Source organism: Pleurodeles waltl, chromosome 5 (genome assembly GCF_031143425.1).
Source record: "Pleurodeles waltl isolate 20211129_DDA chromosome 5, aPleWal1.hap1.20221129, whole genome shotgun sequence".
Taxonomy (NCBI): Eukaryota; Metazoa; Chordata; class Amphibia; order Caudata; family Salamandridae; genus Pleurodeles; species Pleurodeles waltl.
This window is the reverse complement of record NC_090444.1, coordinates 650,434,615-650,457,432: the sequence shown is the minus strand read 5'-3', so window position 1 is coordinate 650,457,432 and position 22,818 is coordinate 650,434,615. Positions and strand designations below refer to the sequence as shown.

Genomic DNA, 22,818 nt, shown 5'->3' with positions numbered 1-22,818 from the left:
CAGGTTTGTGAGGTTTTACCTCGCACATATTCGATCCACTCCCCAATTCTTTTGGGGCTTAATCTCTGTATGCCACCCCGCCTGGCTTTTCTTGGAGGTTCCCTCGAATTCGCTGCTGGATGATGCATTCAGGGAAGAACTGGGCCGGGACATAGAAGAATATTTTGCCTTAAATGTGGGGACACTGGAAAAGTTTGCTGCAGTCTGGGAGGCATTTAATGTGCCACCAGAGCAAAACATGCTGGAGTGCTAAGAGGACTGCGCATTCATCTCAGTAAGCGAGAAGCAGAAATAGTGGACCTAGAGACCAACGAGGTGGAGGGGAGATGATACAGTGTTGTAAGCGATACGTGACAGATTGACAGAATTTCAGGAGGTAGCTCAAGCTGAGGTGACACATATGGGAAGTATGCAGTAGCCCACGTTTATGGTGAGGGGGAGTGACCAGGGGCCACACTGGTGTCGCTCCTTCACCCCAACGCAAGAATAATGCAATATTACAAATTCAGGAGGATAATGATGAGGCGTGGAGTGATGCTGCATCCATGGTGGAGATGTTCCATAATTATTATATGGACTTATATAAGTCACGCTCCCAGTTTGATGAAGCTGCAGTCACAGATAACCTCACCCATATTGCCATGTCGTGACTCACAGATGACCACAGGGAACGATTAATGGCCTCATTGATGCTGGAAGAGATCAGGGTCATCTGGCGGGTATGCCGGCAGGCAAAGCAACGGGCATCGACAGGCTCACGGTAGCCTTTTATAAGGCCTACCAGGACATGCTTATACAGCACCTAGTCACACTGTTTGAGGAAATGGCAGCTGATGGCTGTATGCCTCCAACTATGCGTGAGGCCTTGCAGGTGGTTCTATTGAAGTTGGGGAAGCTGGCAGATCGTTGCTCCTCATACAGACCGTTGTCCCTCATGAATGTGGATGCCAAGCTGTATGTGAAAATCCTGGCAAATAGGTTGGCACCCCTTCTGTCTCGGTTGGTGGGTGTGGAACAGACTGGGTTTGTACCAGGACGCAATCTATGAAATCATTTACAATCCTTCTTTAGTGCAATGCAACACTTAGACCAGGGTGTTAAAGCGGTTGCAGTGTTTTTAGATATCGAAAAAGCATTCGACTCAGTGGAATGGGGCATTATGCAGGCAGTTCTACGGCGTGTGGGAGTTGGAGATATATTTCTACAACTGGTCAGGGTGCTGTACATTTAGCCTGTGGCCAGACTATGCCTGAGTGACTCCCACTATCCCCATAGAGAGAGGATCCAGGCAGGGATGCCCCCTGTCTCCCTTGGTCGCTGAGCCGTTGGCTTGTGTGCTAAGAGAATACCATTTGCACAGAGGGCTACACTTTCCATTTTATACACTTGTAGTGTCTGCGTATGCAGATAATACTTTGCTATATGTCTGGGCTCTAGTACAGATTCTTGTGCTGGTGTTGCGTGAGGTGGTGCTGTTTGGGTCCCATGCTGGACTCCACGTAAACTGGGATAAGTCAATTGTGTTCCCCCTCACTTCCAGTACTGGCTTGGTACCCACAGAGTACCCGCTGCAGTGGACGGAGGACTCAGTGCGCTATCTGGGGGTCAAAATTCATCTTGCTGCGAGATAATTATGGTGTTGCAGTACAGCGGCTGTCTGAGGCAGTCGAACGCTGGATCAAGCTACCTCTCTCCCTCTTTGGGAGAGTGGCAATTATGGAAATGGTGGTGCTGCCACAGTTTCTTTTCTTGTTTTTGAATATCCTGATTATCCTCACCCGCTCCATTTTTTTACAGACTACAAGCTCTTCTGAGCAGGCTGGCTTGGGCAGGTAAACAACCCAGGGTAAGATAGCAGACGCTGACTCTTCCTTATGATATAAGGGGGCCTGGGCGCCCTAGATCTGGAGGTGTATTATCAGGTCGCACAATCACAGTTTGCGCATTACTGGGCGCACGGGCTGTCGGAGCTGCCCCATGTCAGGCTGCAGCAGGGGATGACGGCTTTAACTAATTTGCCTCAGGTTCTATATGACAGACTGAGGCTACAGTTTGGGATATTGGATTCGCTAAATGCAACCTCCTATGCTTGGTACAAATTCCTTGTTATATTCATTGGACGCGCCACTGGCTTGGTGTACTCGGTTTCCAATGTCACAGGAGCAGGGAGCAGTTACAGGATCTGGGTACTGCCACTGTGGGAGATATGTTCGAGGAGGGCAAACTGCGGGGCTGGGAGGAGGTGCAGCACAATAGGACTAACATTACTCCTCTGACTAGATTCTATTATTACAGAGCATGTGCTGGGATGTGGAAATACTGGGGGATGATCTGCTTGAACCCCCTCCGGTTCCTGCTCTGACATTGCTGCTGCAGAATTCCGCACTGGGCCATGTTATATCAAGGCTGTACCCCATCACTCAGGAGGCTCGTAGATAAGAGATGTCCAGGGCTCAACTGGCATGGCAGAGAGACCTGGGAACCCTTATAGAGGACAAACAATGGAAATATTGTTGTTTGGTAACCAAAAGCATTTCTTAAGCTTATACATTTCAAATACCTAAGCCAGGCTTATTATACCCCATCCCAGCTGCACAGGTACGGTATCAGGAACAATGCAAAGTGTTAAAGATGCTCGGAGGAGGTGGCCGGATTTCTACACATGGCATGGGCCTGTCGGGGAATACAATGTTATTGGCAGGGGGTTCTTCAGAGAACTGAGCTCCATTACTGATGTGTTGGTGGAGCCAGATCCTCTGTTGGCTCTGCTGGGCTATGAGGGGCAATTACTCCTGGCGACTAGACGATTAATAACGGTGGGGCTGCTCACGGCAAAAAGACGAGTGGCTATGCGCTGGGACAGGGGTCCTCTACCGACGCTGGGGGAGTGGATTAAAGAATTGACGTATTGCAGTCTGATGCAGACGGTGAATTCCTCCACAGTTGTAGCCGCCCACTGGATATCTGGGGCCACTTTCAGGCCTACTGGGAGCGACCAGGGAGGAACCGGAAGTGTACCTCTTGATCAAGTGCAGCAGGCTGCGGTGCGTTAGGCTCTGTGGCTAGAAACGGGTGTCCTGCCGCGCCTCTTTTGCTAACAAGGGTATTGATGTGGGGGAGACGATGGCTTGTGTCTGTAACATGTTAATTATCATTGATTGCCTGCCTGTATACCGTGGTGGAGGATGGCTTGCTTTGTGCAGCCGAGATGGAGCGCAAGGCGAGGACAACAACAGTGATGTTGGACGGACTATTCACTTGAAGGGGTGGTGGGGACAGTCCACTGTCATGAAGTGGGGCTGGTCACGCCTGAGGGCTGGAACCGGGAAAACTGCCAATGTATACTATTCATTGATGTATGGCTGTTAGTGCTGTACATGTTATTGTTAAAAATGTAATAAATAAAAAATTATGTGAAGGTTAAATGCTGAGTCAGGACAATGGCTTAAGCAGTTGTTGCACAGGAATGGGCAAAGCTGGCATTGTGCAAAGAAATTCCGTTACTCTTATGGTCTGTCTTTTTCCCATTCTTGGCTTTTTAAGTACCCTGCAACATGAACTGCATAAAAGCTGTTAAATCATAGCTATGCATGGCATCACCAGGTGCATCATCTCATGCTTAGCAAATTCTTGCATGGGTCTCATTCCCCACTTGGATCGTTGATCTTTTTTTGTTTTTTTACCTGACCTCTCAATTTCCTTCAATTTAGGTGTCTTAATATTCAAGATTTTGACATTAATCCAGGCTTGTCGTCTCACTGAAAGGTTGCAACAGCTGAACCACATCTCTTTCATTCACTGCATGCATGTTCTCTGTAGTTTACATCAGTACTATCTGACTTACATGAAAAGTAAAGGTGCATGGATCTTGCAGAAACCCTTGTATTTGTAATCATGTCGATTTTACTATGTGGTATAGTTCAAATAACATATAGAGTACCTGTGATGTATTGATTGATGTTTGCACATTTACAAACACATTTTTTCAAAGAGACACTTTGTCATTAACTTCTCTTTAACGCTTTTCAGAATCTTTCAAACAAATATGGATGGGAAGTTGATATTTTTGCATTAGGATTAATATTTTTTGAACTACTTCGGCTATATTCAACTGAAAATGAAAAATCTAAGGTGAGTAATTCATTACACTGACTGCTTTGTACACTGTACCACTTAATTTGTAAAGACAAATGATCACTGTTTAAAAGCAGGAAAGTAGATATTCTGATAAAAGAGTATAGCTTGCTGGGTTTGTTTTAATCACTGGTAACACCCCAAATTAGTTGAGATAGTAATGTAGCATGCTCTAGTCGTTTAGGCCGCAGGTATTCTCTGCCAAGCAGTTCATAATGTGCCACATTTTTATGTTTTTGTACCAATGGCATGGGCAGTGCAGCCCCCCTGCCAGCACACAGTGCAGACAGTGCACATTCCAAGTGTGCTGCTGTTGCACACAGTGCAGCGGCATTGGCCTCAGCTCTCCCTGAGAGCGAACAATAATGCCACCGCACTGTGTTTGCTGGTGGGGAGTTCGTAATACGGAGTTGGGGAGGCCACTGGCTTGGCGCCAACCTCCCCACTGTCGTATTGGCAGTCTGGTGGTCAGACTGCCAAACTCATAATGAGGCCATAAGAGTTAGTGGATAGCAAGTGTAGAAGCAGAAGGGCAAGTACAATCTTTAAAGTGAATAATGAAATATTTTTTTATGCCAACTATCTTCTGAGATAGTTATGCGTGCACAGCTAACAGATTAGGACAATCGATAAATCGCACTACAATAAAATGCTTGTGGATTATATTACTAAATAAAGAAAAATAGGAAATAATGCCCCTGAATGGAAAAATAAACTATGTATCAGCTATAGCAAGAGCAGCAGACCCCTTTAAGGACAATAAAAGTTCCAGGACAACCAGTATTACTACACATGTAGAGCAGTATCACATTGCAGGCTGCTTTCAAGTCGGAAAGGGTTATCCTAGATGTCCTATGAGGGAACAGTGATTTGTTCTGGTATAAAAGGTGCTGGGAGGGAGGAGTTCATGCATGTGAGTAGCAAATTTGATAGTATAATCGAGGGTAGCAAAAGCATGTGGAGAGCAGCATACTGTTAATCACTTAGTAGATCCATTTGACCAGGACTTGAATGCTGATAAGGGATGTGGCTATTTAGAAAGAGTGGTGAATGATTCTGCTAATGTTAAGTATTTGGAACCAAATGGGTTTTGTTGAAGAGCTGCTCAATGACTCCAGGCCCATGTTGTTGATGACAGGAACGTGTAGGTTCCCTCCTGAGGAGGAATGTGTCAAGATGTCAGATATTATAGAGATGAAGAAAGATATGCACTAATTAGATAGGGAGGTAGCTGGGAAAGCAATCACCTTAAAGATGGTATTAAGTTCCAAAGAATGAGTGAACTCCCAAATAAGGGTGATGGAGAGTGGGACTTGTACAAGACCCATGATGGATCCTGACAAGGCAGCGAAAGGCAGGGAGTTCAGTTTCAGCTAGAGACACACTATGCAGCTGAGAATGATAGGTTATAGTGATAGACCCTTTTGCCTTTCCCGTGTTTAGGCTGTGTGATCCACTCTATCAAACACTGCTTAGTAGTCAAATTGGATAACTCTGTAGGAGAACTGGTAATAGCTTGCCAAGGAAATTAAGTTGGGAGGTCTGTGACACAGCTGTTTCATCAGACTGAATTCGTTTTTGAGTTTGTTTAGAACTAGACATTCAAAGGCTGTAAACAACAAATAACAAAAATGAGGTTGGGGACATGTTGGTAGTTGGATAGAGAGTGGGATTCAGTGGTGGGCATTTTCAGTAAAAATTTAAGAGTCAATTTAGAACCCTAGATGTTAGAAAAAGCTTTTTGAAAAGGTTTGAGTTGAAATGTTTATTGAATGTGATTCATGATAGAGTGGGAGTACTGAGTGGAAGATTTATTAGAGAGTTTTTGATATGAGGTAATATATGAAGTTGGTGAATGAAAGAGGCGATGAGGTCCTATAAGTTATTGATTTGGATCTGCCTTGCACGTTAGTATCAGCAAAGTTGTTTGTTTAAACCTGAGCGTTCATGGGTTCAGGATGTAAGACACCTTCTTAGATTTGGTTGTGGTTGTGTTCTGAAGACTAAAATGGATGGTGAGAATGAGGAAAGAGAGATTGGATAGCAAATGGTAAATGGTGTGTAGGAACACAGTAAGTTAGATAGAGACAAGGATAAGGTCTGGTGGTTAACTATCAGAAACGTTGCTTAGCTCTTCTGCTTGGGAGGGAATGACTTGGATTTTGACCAAACAGGATCAACTGAAGATGATGTTGAAGTCTCCGGGGATCATGAATGGGGTGGGAAAATGAGCAGAGTCGAAAATATTATCATTATCTTCAAAGAATCCTAAGAGGCTGCACATAACGATGACTAGTTGTAGGAAGTTGTCTCTGAATATACTATCTCAAAGTGAGAGATAGTGTGCACAGAGTCCAGGGATTCCCCTTAGAGGTTGATAGTGGCATTAATAGATAATACTAATGCTCTATTTGTGGTAGTGTGGTCGAGCAGTAGGCTTATCAAAGGGTAGTGTTAAGCATTTGTTGTACACACAGAGGCAATAAATGAGAACACACACTCAACGACTTAACTCAGGCCAATAGCTTTTTTATATAGAAATATATTATTTTCTTAATTTATTTTAGAACCACAAGATTCAGAATTCAAGTAAGTACATCAATGGTAAGGTACTTGACATAGGTATATATGGAACTTTTAAGTAAAACAGTAATGTACACAGATTGGCATAAAATGGCAATAAGCTATTTTAAAAATGGACACAGTGCAGAATTCAACAGTTCCTGGGGAGGTAAGTACAAGTTAGTTCAGCAGGTAAGTAGCACACTTACAAGTACAGTCTCCAGGGCATAGCCAGCCCACTGTTGGGGGTTCAAGTCTACCCCAAACACCCAGCATCAGCAACACAGGGCGGGTCAGGTGCAGAGGTCAAAGAGGGGCCCAATTAACATAGGCACCTATGGATACTAGGGGTGCTCCGGTTCCAGTCTGCTAGCAGGTAAGTACCTGGGTCCTCGGGGAGCAGACCAGAGGGGTTTTGTAGAGCACTAGGGGGTCCCAAACAGCCCCACAAAATACACCCTCAGCGGCAGAGGGGTGGCCGGGTGCAGTGTGCTAACAAGGCATCTGGTTTTCTATTGAAACCAATGGAGGAACCCAAGGGTCACTCTGGCGATGCAGGCAGGGCATAGTGGGGCTTCTTGGGCCAGCCACCTACTGGGCAAAGATGAGGGCCACCTGCTGGTCACTCCTGCACTGGTAGTTTGTTCCTCTCTGGCCTGGGGGCTGCGGGTGCAGTGCTTCTTCCAGGCTTTGGGTTCTTTGTTACCAGGCAGTCGCGTTCAGGTGGAGCCTCTGGATTGGCTCTGCAGATGTCGCTGTGGGGGGACAGGGAGGTCGCTTGAGGGTGGACACGTCGTGGGAGTCGCCTGGGGGTCGTGGCTGCAGTGTTGGTTTCTCTAGACATGGGCCAGAGGCGTCGGGGCGTCGAGTGTTTGGGACTCACGCTTCAGGAGTGAGGCTGGAGTCCCTTTAAAGATGCTTTCTTCTTTGTTGTTCAGACAGGGCTGCTGTCCACAGGAGTTTCTTGGTCATTGGGTTGCAGGGCAGTCCTCTGAGTCGGCAGAGGTCGGTGGTCCCTCTGGATACGTCGCTGTTGCAGGTTCTCTGAATCTGGAGACAGGCGGGTAGGGCTGGGGCCAAAGCAATTGTCATCTCCGTCTTCTTTGCGGGGTTTTCAGGTCAGCAGTCCTCTTCTTGTTCTGGTCGTCAGGAATCTGATGGGTTCAGGGTCGCCTCTAACTACTAAACTACTAAATTTAGGGGTGTGTTAGGGCTAAAGGCAGTAGCCAATGGCTACTGTCCCTGAGGGTGGCTACACCCTCTTTGTGCCTCCTCCCTTGGGGAAGGGGGGCACATCCCTATTCCTATTGGGCTAAATCCTCCAAATTAAGATGGAGGATTTCCTAAGGAGGGGGTCACTTTAGCTCTGGTCACCTTAGGGGTGGACCTGGCTGAGAGGCAACACCTCCTTGTTTTTCTCATTATTTTCCTCGGACTTGCTGCCAAAAGTGGGGGCTGTGTCTGAGGGACAGGCATCTCCACTAGCTGGAGTGCCCTAGGGCATTGTAACATGAAGACTGAGCCTTTGAGGCTCACTGCTAAGTGTTACAATTCCTGCAGGGTGGGGGTGTGAAGCACCTCCACCCAGTGCAGGCTTTGTTTCTGGCTTCAGAGAGCACAAAGGCTCTCACCCTATGGGGTCAGAAACTTGTCTCAGTGGCAGGCTGGCACAGACCAGTCAGTCCTGCACTGAAGAATTGGGTAAACATACAGTGGTATCTCTAAGATGCCCTCTGTGTGCATGTTTTAATAAATCCAACACTGGCATCAGTGTGGGTTTAATATGCTGAGACGTTTGATACCAGACTTCCCAGTATTCAGTGTAGCCATTATGGAACTGTGGAGTTCGTTTTTGACAAACTCCCAGACCAAATACTCTATATGGTTACCCTGTACTTACAATGTGTAAGAATGGACTTAGACACTATAGGGACATAGTGCTCATGCAGCTATGCCCTCACCTGTGGTATAGTGTACCCTGCCTTAGGGCTGTAAGGCCTGATAGAGGGGTGACTTACCTATTCCACAGGCTGTGGGTTGTGGGCATGGCACCCTGAGGGGGATGCCATGTCAACTTTGTCTTTTTCACCTCACCCACACTCACAGTCTGCACTGGCAGTGTGTATGTGTAAGGTGAGGGGTCCCTTAGGGTGGCCCAAAACATGCTGCAGCCCTTAGGGACCTTCCCGGGTCACAGGGCCCTTGGTACCACTGGTACCTTTCACAAGGGACTTATCTGTGTGCCAGGGCTGTGCCAATTGTTGAGACAATGGTACATTTTTAAGTGAAAGAACACTGGTGCTGGGGCCTGGTTAGCAGGATCCCAGCACACTCTCAAATCAAGTCAGCATCAATACCAGGCAAAAAGTGGGGGTGGAGGGGTACTGCAACAAGGAGCCATTTTCCTACACTAGTTATTTAAATAGTGCTGTGATGGATACAACTGGACTGGACTGGAGCAGGTCTCATGGGGTGGATGAGGTGATTTGATATGGTATTGATGTTCAAGGATCCTAACTCCATCTCTCCTGGCCGAGTAGATGAATATCCATGTAGTCACGTTCTTAAGAGTGGACTCTGTGATGCCACCATTCAGTTGTGTGGTTGATTATTTGCAGCTAGATCTGGTGTTCCAAAATCCGTGTGAGATTGAGAAGCTGGATAGACTAGTGCGCCAGTGTGCGTTATGGGTTGGGTGTAATCTGGGAACATCATTGGAAACGTCAGGGTGTTTAGGAGCAGTCCCTAAGATGATGGGGGCACCTTATATGTATGACAAAAGGTGTTGTAGATGTCACTCAAAATGAGTGACACTATGTGCATTATGTAGGTTGCTGTGGGCACCACTTGCTTAAATAGATTCACTTGGGGGACACCACTCACTTGAATGCTCTGGGTACAGTCAGTGAGTGCAGTATCACAGTTTACTAGAGGAGGGGCGTAAGACATCATTGACATGAATGCTCATGCTGGTGTGTGCTGTACAAGTAAACTGGAGAATAACCGAGCACCACTCATTCTGAAATGTACAGGGTGAGCTTGGTAGGTGCAGTGTCACAGTTCACTGGGTGGTGGGTCCAGGACAGCACTCACGCAGAGTTAAGAGAGAAGGGGTGGCAGTGTTAGAGTTTGCTTGGGGGTGCCTGACGTCATACATATGTTAGCAGATTGTATGGATTGCCTGCAGTTACCTTTATCACTAGCCATGAGCTGGAAGTCCAAAGCACTTTGCAGCCTTTGCTTACCCTATTTAGAAAGGGAGGCTATACTCCCACGCATGAGATTGCTTCATGGGGAAGTTACACTCAGCCTGATCCCATAATTTAATGACGGTGTCACTGTGTCCTTGCACACTGGACCTTTACACTGCATGTTTGCCTGCTTGTTCCCGGATTTCCTTGAGTGTGGTCAATCCTAGCGTATACAGGATTTCAGTATATTTTGGGATGCCAATCTGCTTTTTAGCATGTACATTGCATGCTAACAATTGCCAACCGTTTCGTAGAAATTGTGGTTTTAGGGTGGTTCCAAAATATTAGCCCCAGAGTCATAGAGAACCACAGAGCAAGTATATATTTTATGAAGGCCCTTGTTCCCCCTAACTTGCTAGTTTTGTTGATCTTTCATTTTTGCAAGGGATTTTTCAGAAGGTGACATTCCTTTTAAGCCTCAACCATTAAGAAACGTGAGAATGACAAGCGAACCTAGGTTTGTATAAAATGTATGGCCTAACCTTCAGTTTCCTTGGAAATATGCAAGGAGCTTTATTCAAAGTTAGAGATAACATTATCTGTCTGATTCTGCCACGGATACAGAATTATCAATGAGAGGGTACCTCCCTTCCTCGTGCTAAACTGTACATGAACCTCTAGCAAAAAAAAAATCCCTTGTGATATTTTCTCGTGCCCTTTCCTCGGATCAGTGCATCACTGAAAGGGGATGGAGCAACACATGTATTTCCATAGCCTTCTTAGTGTACATAGAAAATGTATGTGTACAGTGTCAAGAGGTCTGTTTCCCTCATGGGCACAAATTACAAATATTTGATGATTTATATCAACCCTAAGGCAGTTACTAAATAAAGCAAAATAATATATGTCTTTATTCTGTCAAGAGTGAAAAAACTCCATCCCTGCTTCTGAGTGCCAAACATACGCGGCTGAAAATGTTGTTCCATTGTTTGTACATGTAATTTCAACAAGCATTGCGAAGCTACGAGATCTATATTCTTAGTTTATTTTTATGTTAGCCGTGTTGTACAGCTAATCGGGAGCCAGCAAACAGGAGTGATCATTAAGCCAAGGAATGGTAAACATTGGGTGAGCTCCTAGCCCCCATTAAAGCCTTCACTTCTAGGGCTTTCCCCACCCCACTCATGAGCCCTTTTTTGGCTATTTGGGGCAGTTCGCACTAAGGGCTCCATAACTTTTTGCCCACACAGGCTATCCCCGCCAAATCTGTGTCCTTTTTCCAAACATGGGGTTTCAAAAGACACCTAGGATTTGTGGATTCACCTAGAGGGGACTGAGAAAATAGGCAAAATATAGCAAACGTTTGAGGGTTTAAAAAAAAAAAAAAAAAATAGGGAAAAAGTGCTCCAGATTTTCTTTCCTAAAAATGGCATCCATGAACTGTTTGCTGTACTAGAGTCACCATCTTCCCAGCTTTCAGGAAGATGCAGAGCTGAATCAAAAGACCTAATTTGTATCACAGTTTTGGCATTTTTCTAAGAGGTAGCCTATTTTCCCTATATTTGTGCTCTGAACCTACATCCAGTTTTTGGGGAAAACCAGTGTGAAACCCATGGGTGATCCAGAAAAGCTATAGATTTCTGAAAAGTAGACAAACTTCCTTCCACCCGTCACTTCCCCAAGTCTCCTGATAGAAACGGTACCTCACTTGTGTGGGTAGGCCTAGTGACTGCAACATGAAACGGCGCAAAACGCAAAATGGACGCAACACATTTTTCCAACAGAAACCAACCCTCTTTTTCCGATGTGGGTAACTCTAGATTTCGGACCCTACCTCAGACGCCAACTAAGGAAACCAAGCTAACCTGTACATTTTGTAAAACTAGACATCTACAGGAATCCAGGGTAGGCTGACTTGCATGACTGTCACCACATTTTTTTACCCAGAAACCCTTGCAAACCTCAAACTTTAACTAAAAAAAACATTTCTGTGATGGAAAGCTCTAGAATCTGCAGGGAGCCACAAAATTCCTTCCACCTAGCATTCCCTCAAGCCTCCTGATTAAAATGGCACATCACGTGTGTGAGTAGACCTAGTGCCCATGACTGGAAAAGGCCCAAAACGCTACATGGACGCAGCACATCTTTCCAACAAAGAACTGACCCTTTTTGTCTGATGTGGGTAGCTCTAGATTTTGGACCCTAGCTCAGCCAACCTATACATTTTTTTAAACTAGATACCTAGGGAAACTCAGGATGGCAAGACTTGCGTAGATGCCATCATTTTTTTTTTTTTTTTACACACAATTCCCTGCAAACCTCCAACTTTGCCTGAAATCAATAATTTTCCTTACATTTCTGTGATGGAAACTTCTGGAATAGCAGGAATCCTCAAAATTCCTACTACCCAGGATCCTACTGTGCCAATAAAAACGCTGCCCCACTTGTGTGGCTGGGCCTAGTGCCGCAACAGGAACAGATCAAACAAGGACAATGGAAGCCTTTGCATAGAGTATCTTATTGACCACGGTTGAATCTGTTCCTGTCAGCACACTAGCCCCAGCCACACAAGTGGGGCAGCGTTTTGTTATAGATGGGGCAGTGCTGGATGGTAGGAATTTTGTGGATTCTTGCAGATTCTGGAAGTTTCCATCACAGAAATATAGGGAAAATGCGTGACTTCAGGCAAAGATGGAGGTTTGCAGGTAATTGTGGTTAAGGAAATAGTGTAGGGTGGATGTGAACCTCACCACCCCAGATTCCCCCAGATGTCTAGTTTTCAGAAGTGTTTGGATCTGGTAGATTTTTCCAGGCGGCAGCCTACCCAAGCCCAAAAAGTGCAGTTTTTCACCATTGTAGGTGGGACGCTACTGGGAGGTAGCCAAGCTCTCCTGGCCCATATGTAAAATCAACACCCAATAGAGTCAAATGTCCTCTTGCTTGCAAATGGGAAGACATGCTTTAATCCGCAGAAGAAGCAGAAAGACTGTTGCCCCCTTCATTTGGGGTAGGGACGTAACCATCACCATGGTGGTAAGTAGCCCCACCCCTCTTTTTTTTCAAAAAATGATTCCCTGGTGTCTAGTGGGCTTTCTGCCCCTAGCAGGCTTGGGAGGGCAGAAAGACTGGTGCCTAGTGGGATTTTGGTGCCCCTTTCTGCCCCCCAGGGGGGACAGAAATACTTTAGCCACATTTATTTTGGGTGGGGGCATGGCCATGCTCTTTGTGGGCAGCCCAACCACTCTTTTATATATAAAAAAAAACAAATGCATGGTGTGTAGTGGGCTTTCTGCCCCCAATGGGGGACAGGTTGGGGGTAAAAACACCCATATGCCCCCCAAGGGGTGCAGAAAGACTGTGCATATTTATTATAAGGATTTGGGTGGGGCCTTGGCATGCCCATTTTGGGCAGCTCCCAAACCTAAATAGTCTTAACAAAACAGTCCCTGGTACCTAGTGTACTTTGTGCCCCCCCATGGGGACAGTTCGGGGGCATTTGCCCCCATATGCCACCCATGGGGGGGAAGAGGGTACAAAGATTGAATTTGCACAAAGAAAGTAAGGGGGGGGAGCCCTTGCCCAAGGGGCCACTCCCTTCTCCCTGGTGTCTGGTGGTGGATCCCTGCTTGGGCATCGACTCCTGCGGCTATCCGGAAGTAGGAATCTACTAGGGAGGGGTACCATTGGAAAGGGGCAATTCTCCCCTTTCCACCGATACCTCTCCCGTCTGGATAAGTGCTCAGGGGGACTGAGATAGCCCCACGAGCACTGATGCGGAGAAAGTGAAATGAGCGGATCGGCTCATTTCACTTTCGGTTTCAGTGAAATGACGCCAGTGCTCGCATTCACTGACAGTCATTTCCCTGAAACCAAAGAAACAGCCTCGGGAGATGGGGACGTTTTTCACCAACTCCTGAGGCTGTTTCTTTCAGCAGGGAATCCCTGTGGTGCCCACACCAGAGAGTTTTCCAGTCCCATGTACTTGGATGGCCAGGAGCTGTCCAATGCACGCAAGCAATGTGGCATTGGATGGCTCGCACCCATAGGGTTAAGCTAATGAAAATATCTGCGGGAGACAGCCTGCAGCGGAACAGCAACACAAATACATCTGTGAGATACCTATCCCCTGCCTCAAACCCATTCAATGCAGTGACCTTGAAGAGCCACTGCAAGTGGAGGAAGTCAGCACAACCATAGACCTAATGGTGAGAAATGAGACAATGGGTACAGACATAAAGCCCATCAAATATTTCAACACATATGCAACACCAAAATTGTTATAGGTATACAAAGAGGTGAAAGTAGTGGGCCGGCTACCTGAATCCCTAAGGGAAGCACTGAAACACAAACCAGGGTGGAGTCTGATTTAGGTGCGATCATATAGACTGCTGTGACTGCTAAATCTTGATTACAAGATACTGGGGAAGGCACTAGCAAAAAATTGCTCCCTGTGGTTAGGTCACTGATCCACACTGACCAAAATGGTTTTATTCAGGAAAGATACACGTTTCTGAACATTCACCGTCTCCTGGTCTTGATGGGGGCTGATTCGGGTGGGACAACAGATGCCTGGTGGTCACTTTAGGTTTCAAAAGGCATTCAGTACTCTTGAACGGTCCTATCTTCTGGCAGTACTCCAGAGAATGAGAATTTGCCCCATATCCTTACAGTGGGTTCAGACGCTACTCAACTGCTCCATGGCTGAGGTCAATACTGAGCAAATAGTGTTGGACTGCTTTGACATACACAGGGGCCCTATCACTGCATAGCGTTGGTCAAGTGGTTTCTTGGGAAAAATTGTAATGTCTAATTGTACATGTTTGCTTACCATCCGGGATACTGCCAGTCTTGGAGGCAGGATGCAAATGATAAGGTATAAACATGCCAACGTTGTTCTTGTGTGAGCTTGTGCCTATTAAAATGCAATAAAGAGATTAAAAACAAGTTAACAAAAGTCTTGCAAGCAACAGGTATGTGCTATCTCAGACGAAACCGAACAAGTTACAGCTCATGCTCTGCCTCCGATGAAATCTAGAAATGAGATTTCTTTTTGGTTTGTTTTAATAGGGAAAATGGTAATAGACAGGTATGTTCTCTTGAGTGTCCAGGCTGTAGGGGTACACAATATGGATTTAAGTAGAGATCTGGAAACTAAACATGCTCAGACAATATTAACATCTTGCATGTGTGCATGTACAGTGGAGTGGATCATTCCCAATTAAAAAGAGACATTAGAACGTATGACCAATGGGTGACAACAGAAATCAGGAGTGAGCACACAACTCGCTGAGGCCCCTTGGCTACAGTGATGCAAGGTTTCTTGTCTGCTTATGGTTGAATTTGAATAGTATGTGTGTATGTTTTTCTCTGTTTGCAGACTTCTTCCTGTAGGTCTTGAATGTATGCACGTAACTATGAGTATTGTAATTTATGGGTGGGTATGTGCGTGTGTGCTTGTGCACACTCTAATTTATGGATACAGAATTGATCTGCTTCTTGGTAGGCAACATGGCTCCATCCTGTATTAAGGAAGACAGGTTTGCATTACACGTCATTTGTTATCAACAGATATGTATCAGCTGATTTAAAAGTAAAGTGAATAAAAGGGCATGCAGAGTTCAGAGACCCCAAGCATCATGCTATATACTGGGACAGGGTATGCCTCTTATTGACTATTTTATCATTGGGAGGCGGAAAAATCACCAGCCTATTGCAACTAACCACCTTTATTTTGTAAAGAAGACACAAAGCTCACACCTCAAGCCAAGATTGTCTTATCAAAGACTATGATCTAGGGTAATGAAAAATATGAACCAATACACTAGTGGAAAAAACAGAATCCATCCCTAAGAGGAGGTAAATGTACTTCCCTTGGTTAGGCAATGTGAAAATACGGTCTGGAGTCTTAATTCCCTTGCTGATAAAACGCTGAGCCATCATCCCTCCAAATGGGGGCATGCTTCATCATAGTGCCTGCTCCTCACTCGTGTCAAAATTCCTGACACAAGTGGGCTCCACCTCAAGACTAAGGAAGCTCTTGCAGTTGAGCTAGCAAGTTTGTGATATAGGGAACACTGGCATAGTAGTAAGTCTCAGTTTCTAGAGGAGTGTGAGGGACCAAAATCATAAAAATAAAAACTCCTAATGGCTGATCAGAAGCTTAAAAAGCCTGCCAGTCAATAAACTTAAAAAGGTAAGCGGAGTATTTCTATTCAGAAGTCAGACCAACCAGTTTCAGCCCACCACAAGAGCCTTTAAGGTTTGGGGGTTTCACCAAGACCAGTGTTCTGATTTACTGTGCCTGAGGGGACTATGGATGTGGTCCCTATGGTCAGTTGGTCAATCGGTGATGTGTGTACATACAGTGGTAAATAAAGTTAGTACAAAACTAAACATCAACTGGTGATGAATATGTAGGGAGGAACTCCTTTGGTATGAGAACCTGCTTTGGTAAAAGAGCACTCAAGCAATGACATAAATGCAGCACGTCAGGATAAGTATTTTGTTCTTGTCCCTAATCACTAAGTAGACCAGAGGGGTGGTGTGGCACTTCTGACTAAAAACATCTAACCACCAAACCTATTGTGCTGGCAAAATATCCTGCAGTTTGAGGAAGTCACATGACACAAAATATCTCCAAATTCAGGGCTGCTGTTTTTCTCATTGTAAAGACACGGCTATGAAAAGGTATTTGGGGATCACTTTATAAACTCAGTATTTGAGCAAGATCCCAAGGTTCTCATTTTAGATTAATTTTATATGTAGACTGACTATATAAGATGAGTAATGTCCTTTTTACACTTTGGTTGTGGTCCTCCGATATCCCAGTCTCTGATTCAGTCTCCAGACGTGAGAGTGGGAGCATCTCCAGTGCAAAAGTAGCCATTATTTAAGACCTCACAACACAAACATGATACAGTACCTGCCCCCAAGATGGTGGACAAGACTATAGAGGGGGTAAGAGTACTGTGGATACTGTGGATATTGACTTGCTGCTACCCTGTGTGGTAAGCAGAAAAGGGTCAAGCCAGGACAATGGGGCTCCTCTGACAAGGAGGCGACTGCATCGTAATCTCCAGATGATCCATTACCCTCCTTTTTGCAGGTTCCAACATCTATGCTGGATATCCTGCCCAAAGGTTTTTCCTCAAACGGTTTGCCACTAAATGATTGGTTTATGATTATTTTAACAGAGATTAGAGATTTTTAAAAAGTCTCACTCACAAGCTATTTCATCTCTGCTTCAGCATTTAACCAGAATCATTGACAAACGTACTCTTTTCTCTGTTCAATTCAGCCAGATTGAACAGTGGCACTCAGACCTGGAGCATAATGCGATTTGAGACCAAAGGCTTGTGGATGCTTGTTGAAAGCTGTCTCTGTATATACCACATCAAAATGAGATGTAGTGTGCACAGAGTCCAGGGGTTCCCCAGAGGCTTAACAGAGGCTAAAGTAGATAGTACTAATGCTCTCTTTTGGGGTAGTGTGGTCGAGTAGTTAGGCTTATCAGAGGGTAGTGCAAAGCATTTGTTGTACACACACAGACAGTAGAAGAAGCACACACTCAATTACTTAACTCCAGACCAATGGTTTTTATATATTACAAAAATATATTTTCTTAATTCATTTTTAGAACACAAGATTCAAGTTGGAGGTAAGTACTTCAATAGATTCGTATTTCACACATGTATCAACGGGAAGCAGCCTGAATCACGATCTCGAAACAATGAGGTGTGTTGTCCATGAAAGCAGAACAATGCTTTCCTGAACAACAACCCCGTTTTCCTCTGCCTTAACCACCCATGTCCTGAAAAACAAACATGCATGGTTAAGGCAGAGGAAGACAGACTCAGGATTGGAGAGGACACGGTCAGGTAAGTGGGGCTGAGGTAGGGCTGGGGTTAGTTTTAGGGTTGGGGGGAGTTTTGATTTATAAGGGTTGGGGGAGTTTTGATTTATAAGGGTTGGGAGGTTAAGTAATTTAGGTTTTAAGGATGGGTCGGGGTTAGGGTAGTTTTTTGGGTCAGGTAGGGGTTCGGGGCAGTTTTAGGGGCAGGGTGGGGTGGTCAGGGTAGTTTTAGGTGTGTGATGGGGTAGTTTCAGTTTTAGGGGTGGGTGGGGGCAGGGTAGGTTTAGGTTTTAGGGGTAGGGATAGTTTCAGGGGCGAGGGTGAGGGTTGGGGTAGGTTAAGTTTTAGGGGCGGTGGGGGGTTGGGGTAGTTTTAGGTTTTAGGGGCGGGGTGGGGGTCGTGGTAGTTTAAGGGGCAGGGTGGGGTAGTTTAGGTTTTAGGTGCCGGTTTGGGGTAGTTTTAGGGGGAGGGGTGAGGGGTCGCTGTAGTTTTAGGGGCAGGGGTATGGAGGTCGGGTCATTTTAGTTTTTATGGGCGGGGTGGGGGGTCGGAGTAGTTTTAGGTTTTAGGGGCAGGGTCGGGGTAAATTTAGGGACAGAGTGTAAGGTCGAGGTAGTTTAGGTTTTAGGGGCAGGGCAGGGTAGTTTTAGGGGTGGGTCGGAAAGTTTTAGGGGCGGGGTGGGGGTTGGAGTAGTTTAGGTTTTAAGGGTGGGGGTTGGTGTAGTTTTAGGGGCGGGTGGGGGGTTGGGGTAGGTTTAGGGGCAGGGTGGGGGGTGGGGTAATTTAGGTTTTAGGGGCGGGGTGGGGGTTCAGGATAGTTTAGGTTTTAGGGGCGGGTGGGGGGTCAGGGTAGTTTAGGTTTTAGGGGTGGGGTGGGGGTCAGGGTAGTTTAGGTTTTAGGGGTGGGGGTTGGTGTAGTTTTAGGGGCGGGTGGGGGATTGGGGTAGGTTTAGGGGCAGGGTGGGTGGTTAGGGTAATTTAGGTTTTAGGGGCGGGTGGGGGTTCAGGATAGTTTAGGTTTTAGGGGCAGGGTGGGGGGTCAGCGTAGTTTAGGTTTTAGGGGTGTGGTGGGGGTCAGGGTAGTTTAGGTTTTAGGGGTGGGGTGGGGGTCAGGGTAGTTTTAGGGACAGGGTAAGAGATTGTGGTAGTTTTAGGGGCAGAGGTGGGGGGGGTCAGGAGAGTCGCATCCTGGAACCATACATGCCGTTCCAGGCATTCCTTTACAATGAAAAATCGTTGTTAAGGCATTCGTGGTAAAGGCATTAGTGGTAACAATGCAGTCGTTGTTCTGAACGCGTTGTTCAGGCATGCGTGGTTCCAGCAGGCGTTGTTTCAACGTATATTCGTATCAACAGTACTTTGTTTGAAATCAATAAGTTATACTGTTTTTTAGGTCAACCCAGGGTAGACACTTGCTCGCAATCACCTGGGTACTCTCTTTAGCTGGTTGGGCTACCTGGACACGGGCCAGAGGCGTCGGGTGCAGAGTGGTTAGAACTCACGCATTCGGAGTGAGGTGGGAGTCCTTAGTTGTTGTTTTTTCTTGGACAGGGCCGATGTCCACAGGAGTTCTTGGTCCTTTCAAGCGCAGGGCAGTCCTCTGGAGCTTGGCAGAGGTCGCTGGTACCACTGGATGCGTTGCTGTTCTTTTGCAGGTTCTTTGAAGCAAGAAACAGGCCAGTAGGGCTGGGGCCAAATCAGGTGTCGTCTTCATTCTTCTCTGCTGGGGACTTCAGCTGTGCAGTCTGTCTTCTTCTTGTCAGGTCACCAGTAATCTGGTGAGCTGGGTTCAAGATTTAGGGCATTACAGGGGCCAGGGGACAGTAGGCAATGGCTACTGTCCCTGAGGGTGGCTATACCCTTTCTGTGCCCACTCCCTTTGGGGAGGGGGGCATAAACCTAACCCTATTGGTCCCTGACCTCCAAACGAAGATGGAGGATTCTGCTCTGGACACCTTAGGGATGGTCCTAGCTGGAGCTGTTTTCCCTAATTTGCCTGTCAGACTTGCCGCCAAAAGTGGGGCTTTGTCTGGGGGGGGCAACTCCACTAGTTGGAGGGACTGGGGCACTGTAACCCGAGGCTGGAGCCTTTGAGGCTCACCGCCAGGTATTACAGTTCTTGCAAGGGTGAGGTGTGAAGCACCTCCACACAGGACAGGATTTGTTTCAAACTTCCCAGTATTCTGTGAAGCCATTATGGAGCTGTGGAGTGCGTAATGATAAACTCCTAGACTATATACTCATTATGGCTACACTGTACTTACAATGACTAAGAATGGACTTAGACACTGTAGGGGCATAGTGTTCATGCAGCTGTGCCCTCACCTGTGGTATTGTACACCCTGCTAGAGGAGTGTCATACCTATACCACAGGCAGTGGTTTGTGGGCATGACACCCTGATAGGGGTGCTGTGTCGACTTTGCCTTTTTCTCCCCACCAGCAGATACAAGCTGCAAAGGCGCAGAGTACATGTGCTTGGTGAGGGGTCCCCTAAGGTGGCATAATACATACTGCAACCCTTGGGGACCTTCCCTGGCCACAGGGCCCTTGGTACCATGGGTACCTTTTACAAGGGACGTAACAGTGTTCCAAGGGTGTGCCAATTGTGGAAACAAAGGTACAGATTTTGGGAAAGAACAGTGGTACTGGGGCCTTGTTAGCAGCATCCCAGCACATTTTCAATCAAAGTTGGCATCAACATTAGGCAAAAAGTGGGGGGATAACCATGCCAACCTTGGCACTTTCCTACAATGCTGCTGGTAAAGAACTCTCCACACTGAGAATAAAACTGGATGAGTTTGAAAATCATTCATGACACTCAAATCTAAGATGTGTGGGCATTCTAGAGAATAAGGAGGCTCAGGAAGTGAGGGGTCAATACTTTGAATGAGACTTTGAATAACATGTTCTCACCAATCCCCCAACCGATTTATCAATAACACAGGCCCATCAGGTCCCTTCTCAGCCAACTCCAAATATGAACCAGCCACACACAATTCTGCTGAACTTTATGGACTATAAAGTCAAAGACCAGTTTCTGTCTAGGGCCATCCAACAGAAGACATTTTTATTGGAAGACAGCCCAAAATTTGAGATTTTTCACGTTCACTGCAGCAGCTCGTCAAAGAACAGAATTAAAGGAACAGATTGGTTTATTCAAAGCAGGGGTGTTCAAGCGGGCATTCATCAGCAATCCAAACTAAACGTACTCAATAAGGGTCCTTTTGGTTGTTTTCTTCAGTTGTAGAAGCCAGTGATTTATTAAAATAGGTTCAGATGAGCTTGAAGGGCTGTTAATTGTAGGCTACAAGACATGCGGCTAAGATGGTGAGGATGGGTTGGAGTGAGGCATTTGCGGAGCTTGAAGGTGCCATAGCAGGACACCAACTGAATGGGGGTGAAGGGCACAGGAGGGTGTCAATAGGGATATTCTTCTGGAGGGTGGATTTGTGGTTCAAGGGTGGAGAGGTATAGTTGGGTTTGGGGAATGGGTTAGTTGGGGATAGGGTGATGGTGAGGGTTTGTATGCACTAGGTGAGGGTACAGAAAAAAATTGTGGTACTAGTAAGTTAAATTATTGTGCTTTCATGGGTGTACTACATGAAGTAATGTATTTATGTGTGACATTTGAGAATCTGTTTTAATTATCTGTGTGATGGTAGGATTGATTAAGGTAATTGCTTGCAATATTAATGGTTTGGGGAATTTACGAAAAGTACATAGCAACTGTTAGCTGGTTAGAATATTTAACTCCAACATAATCTTTTGGCAGGAAACTCATCTGAAGTCTAAAGCCCCCAAAATAAGTATCCTTCTTTGCTTTTTCATGCTAATTTTTCATCCGTTAAAGTGGCATGCCGCAGAGTATATATTTGTTTTTAATTCCTCAGTTGGGAAGTTATGAGTATCAAAAGAGATAACCAGGAGCAATGGCTTTGGGTTGTTGCTTTACTGGAAACACAGATCTTTAACTTTATCAATTATTATGGCCCCATAGAGGATGTTACTCTATCTTTACAACAAATTTATGCAACTCTAATTGAGGTGAGAGGATCGATTATAATGGGATGGGATTTTAATTTGTTCTAGAATCCACCAATGACTGCCTCTGAAAAAGATAAAAGTCAGCTAAAAATGAATCAGTTGCTTTTGCAGAGAGAATCAAGAAAGATTATGGACTGTTGGATCAGTGGAGATCTGCAGATCTTATCCTTAGACAGTTTACTTGATTGAAGCATTTTAAATCAGCCACACGGATTGATTTTCTTTTCATTTACCTCTTTCCTTACCAGTTTAGGCACACAAATTTTAGGTAATAGCTTCTCAGATCATTCAATAGTGTCCATTCAGCTCGGAATTAGCTTGACTAAACCTAGATTAAAAGATAGTTGTTTGATAGGTCTCTTTTAACAGATGATATCTGGAAAAGGGAGTTTGAGATATTTATAGAAGAGTTTTTTAGGTTGAATGATAGCTCTGCTCCTAAATTAATGGGTTGGGAAGCTTTTAAAGTATGGTTTCAGGGCCAGGTTATTGCCTTTAGAGGAGCCAAGTCTTGTGAATTGCTTATTAAACAACTGCAAGATAAATTTGAGAAGGAAACTAGGATTTACTCAATTGTGTCTTGTCCCTTTCCCAGAAAGTCGCTAAGCTTGGCTAGGAAAAAGTTGTGCGACAACTCCTTAAAGGAAGAAGTAGTTAACGAAAGGTCTGTGTTTCAAAAAGAATATGAGGAAAGTGAACATGTGGGTAGAGTTTTAGCATGGTCAGTGAAATGTAGTGCCAGTGCTAATAAGATACTTGAGGTGTTGGAACCGGCTACCAGTTCTCCTATTTCTGATTGTGATGCTATTCAAAAGATTTTTTTAACCATTACTTCACACTTTATCAGGCTCCTATCCAGGTTCCTGACAATGCCATTACAAAATTACCTCATCTGAACAACAAGACCATTTAATTAACCAATTTAGGTGATTATATCTTGTGAGGCCTTTGCCTCTATGGCTAACATCAAGGCAGAAGGGAATGATGGCATTCCTGTTGAGCTGTATGAGAAATATGTCCCCTTCAGTTTTTTT

General features: G+C 45.5%; 1 protein-coding gene across 1 annotated transcript in view; it reads left to right on the top strand.

Annotated features, from left to right (window-relative positions):
• The window catches only part of EIF2AK2 (eukaryotic translation initiation factor 2 alpha kinase 2), a 294,290-nt gene that overhangs the window by 251,156 nt on the left and 20,316 nt on the right, over window positions 1–22,818 (top strand). The window contains exon 12 of the mRNA XM_069234526.1: window positions 4,030–4,131. Within this exon, the coding sequence (XP_069090627.1) occupies window positions 4,030–4,131 (102 nt within the window). The remainder of the gene's footprint in view (window positions 1–4,029; window positions 4,132–22,818) is intronic.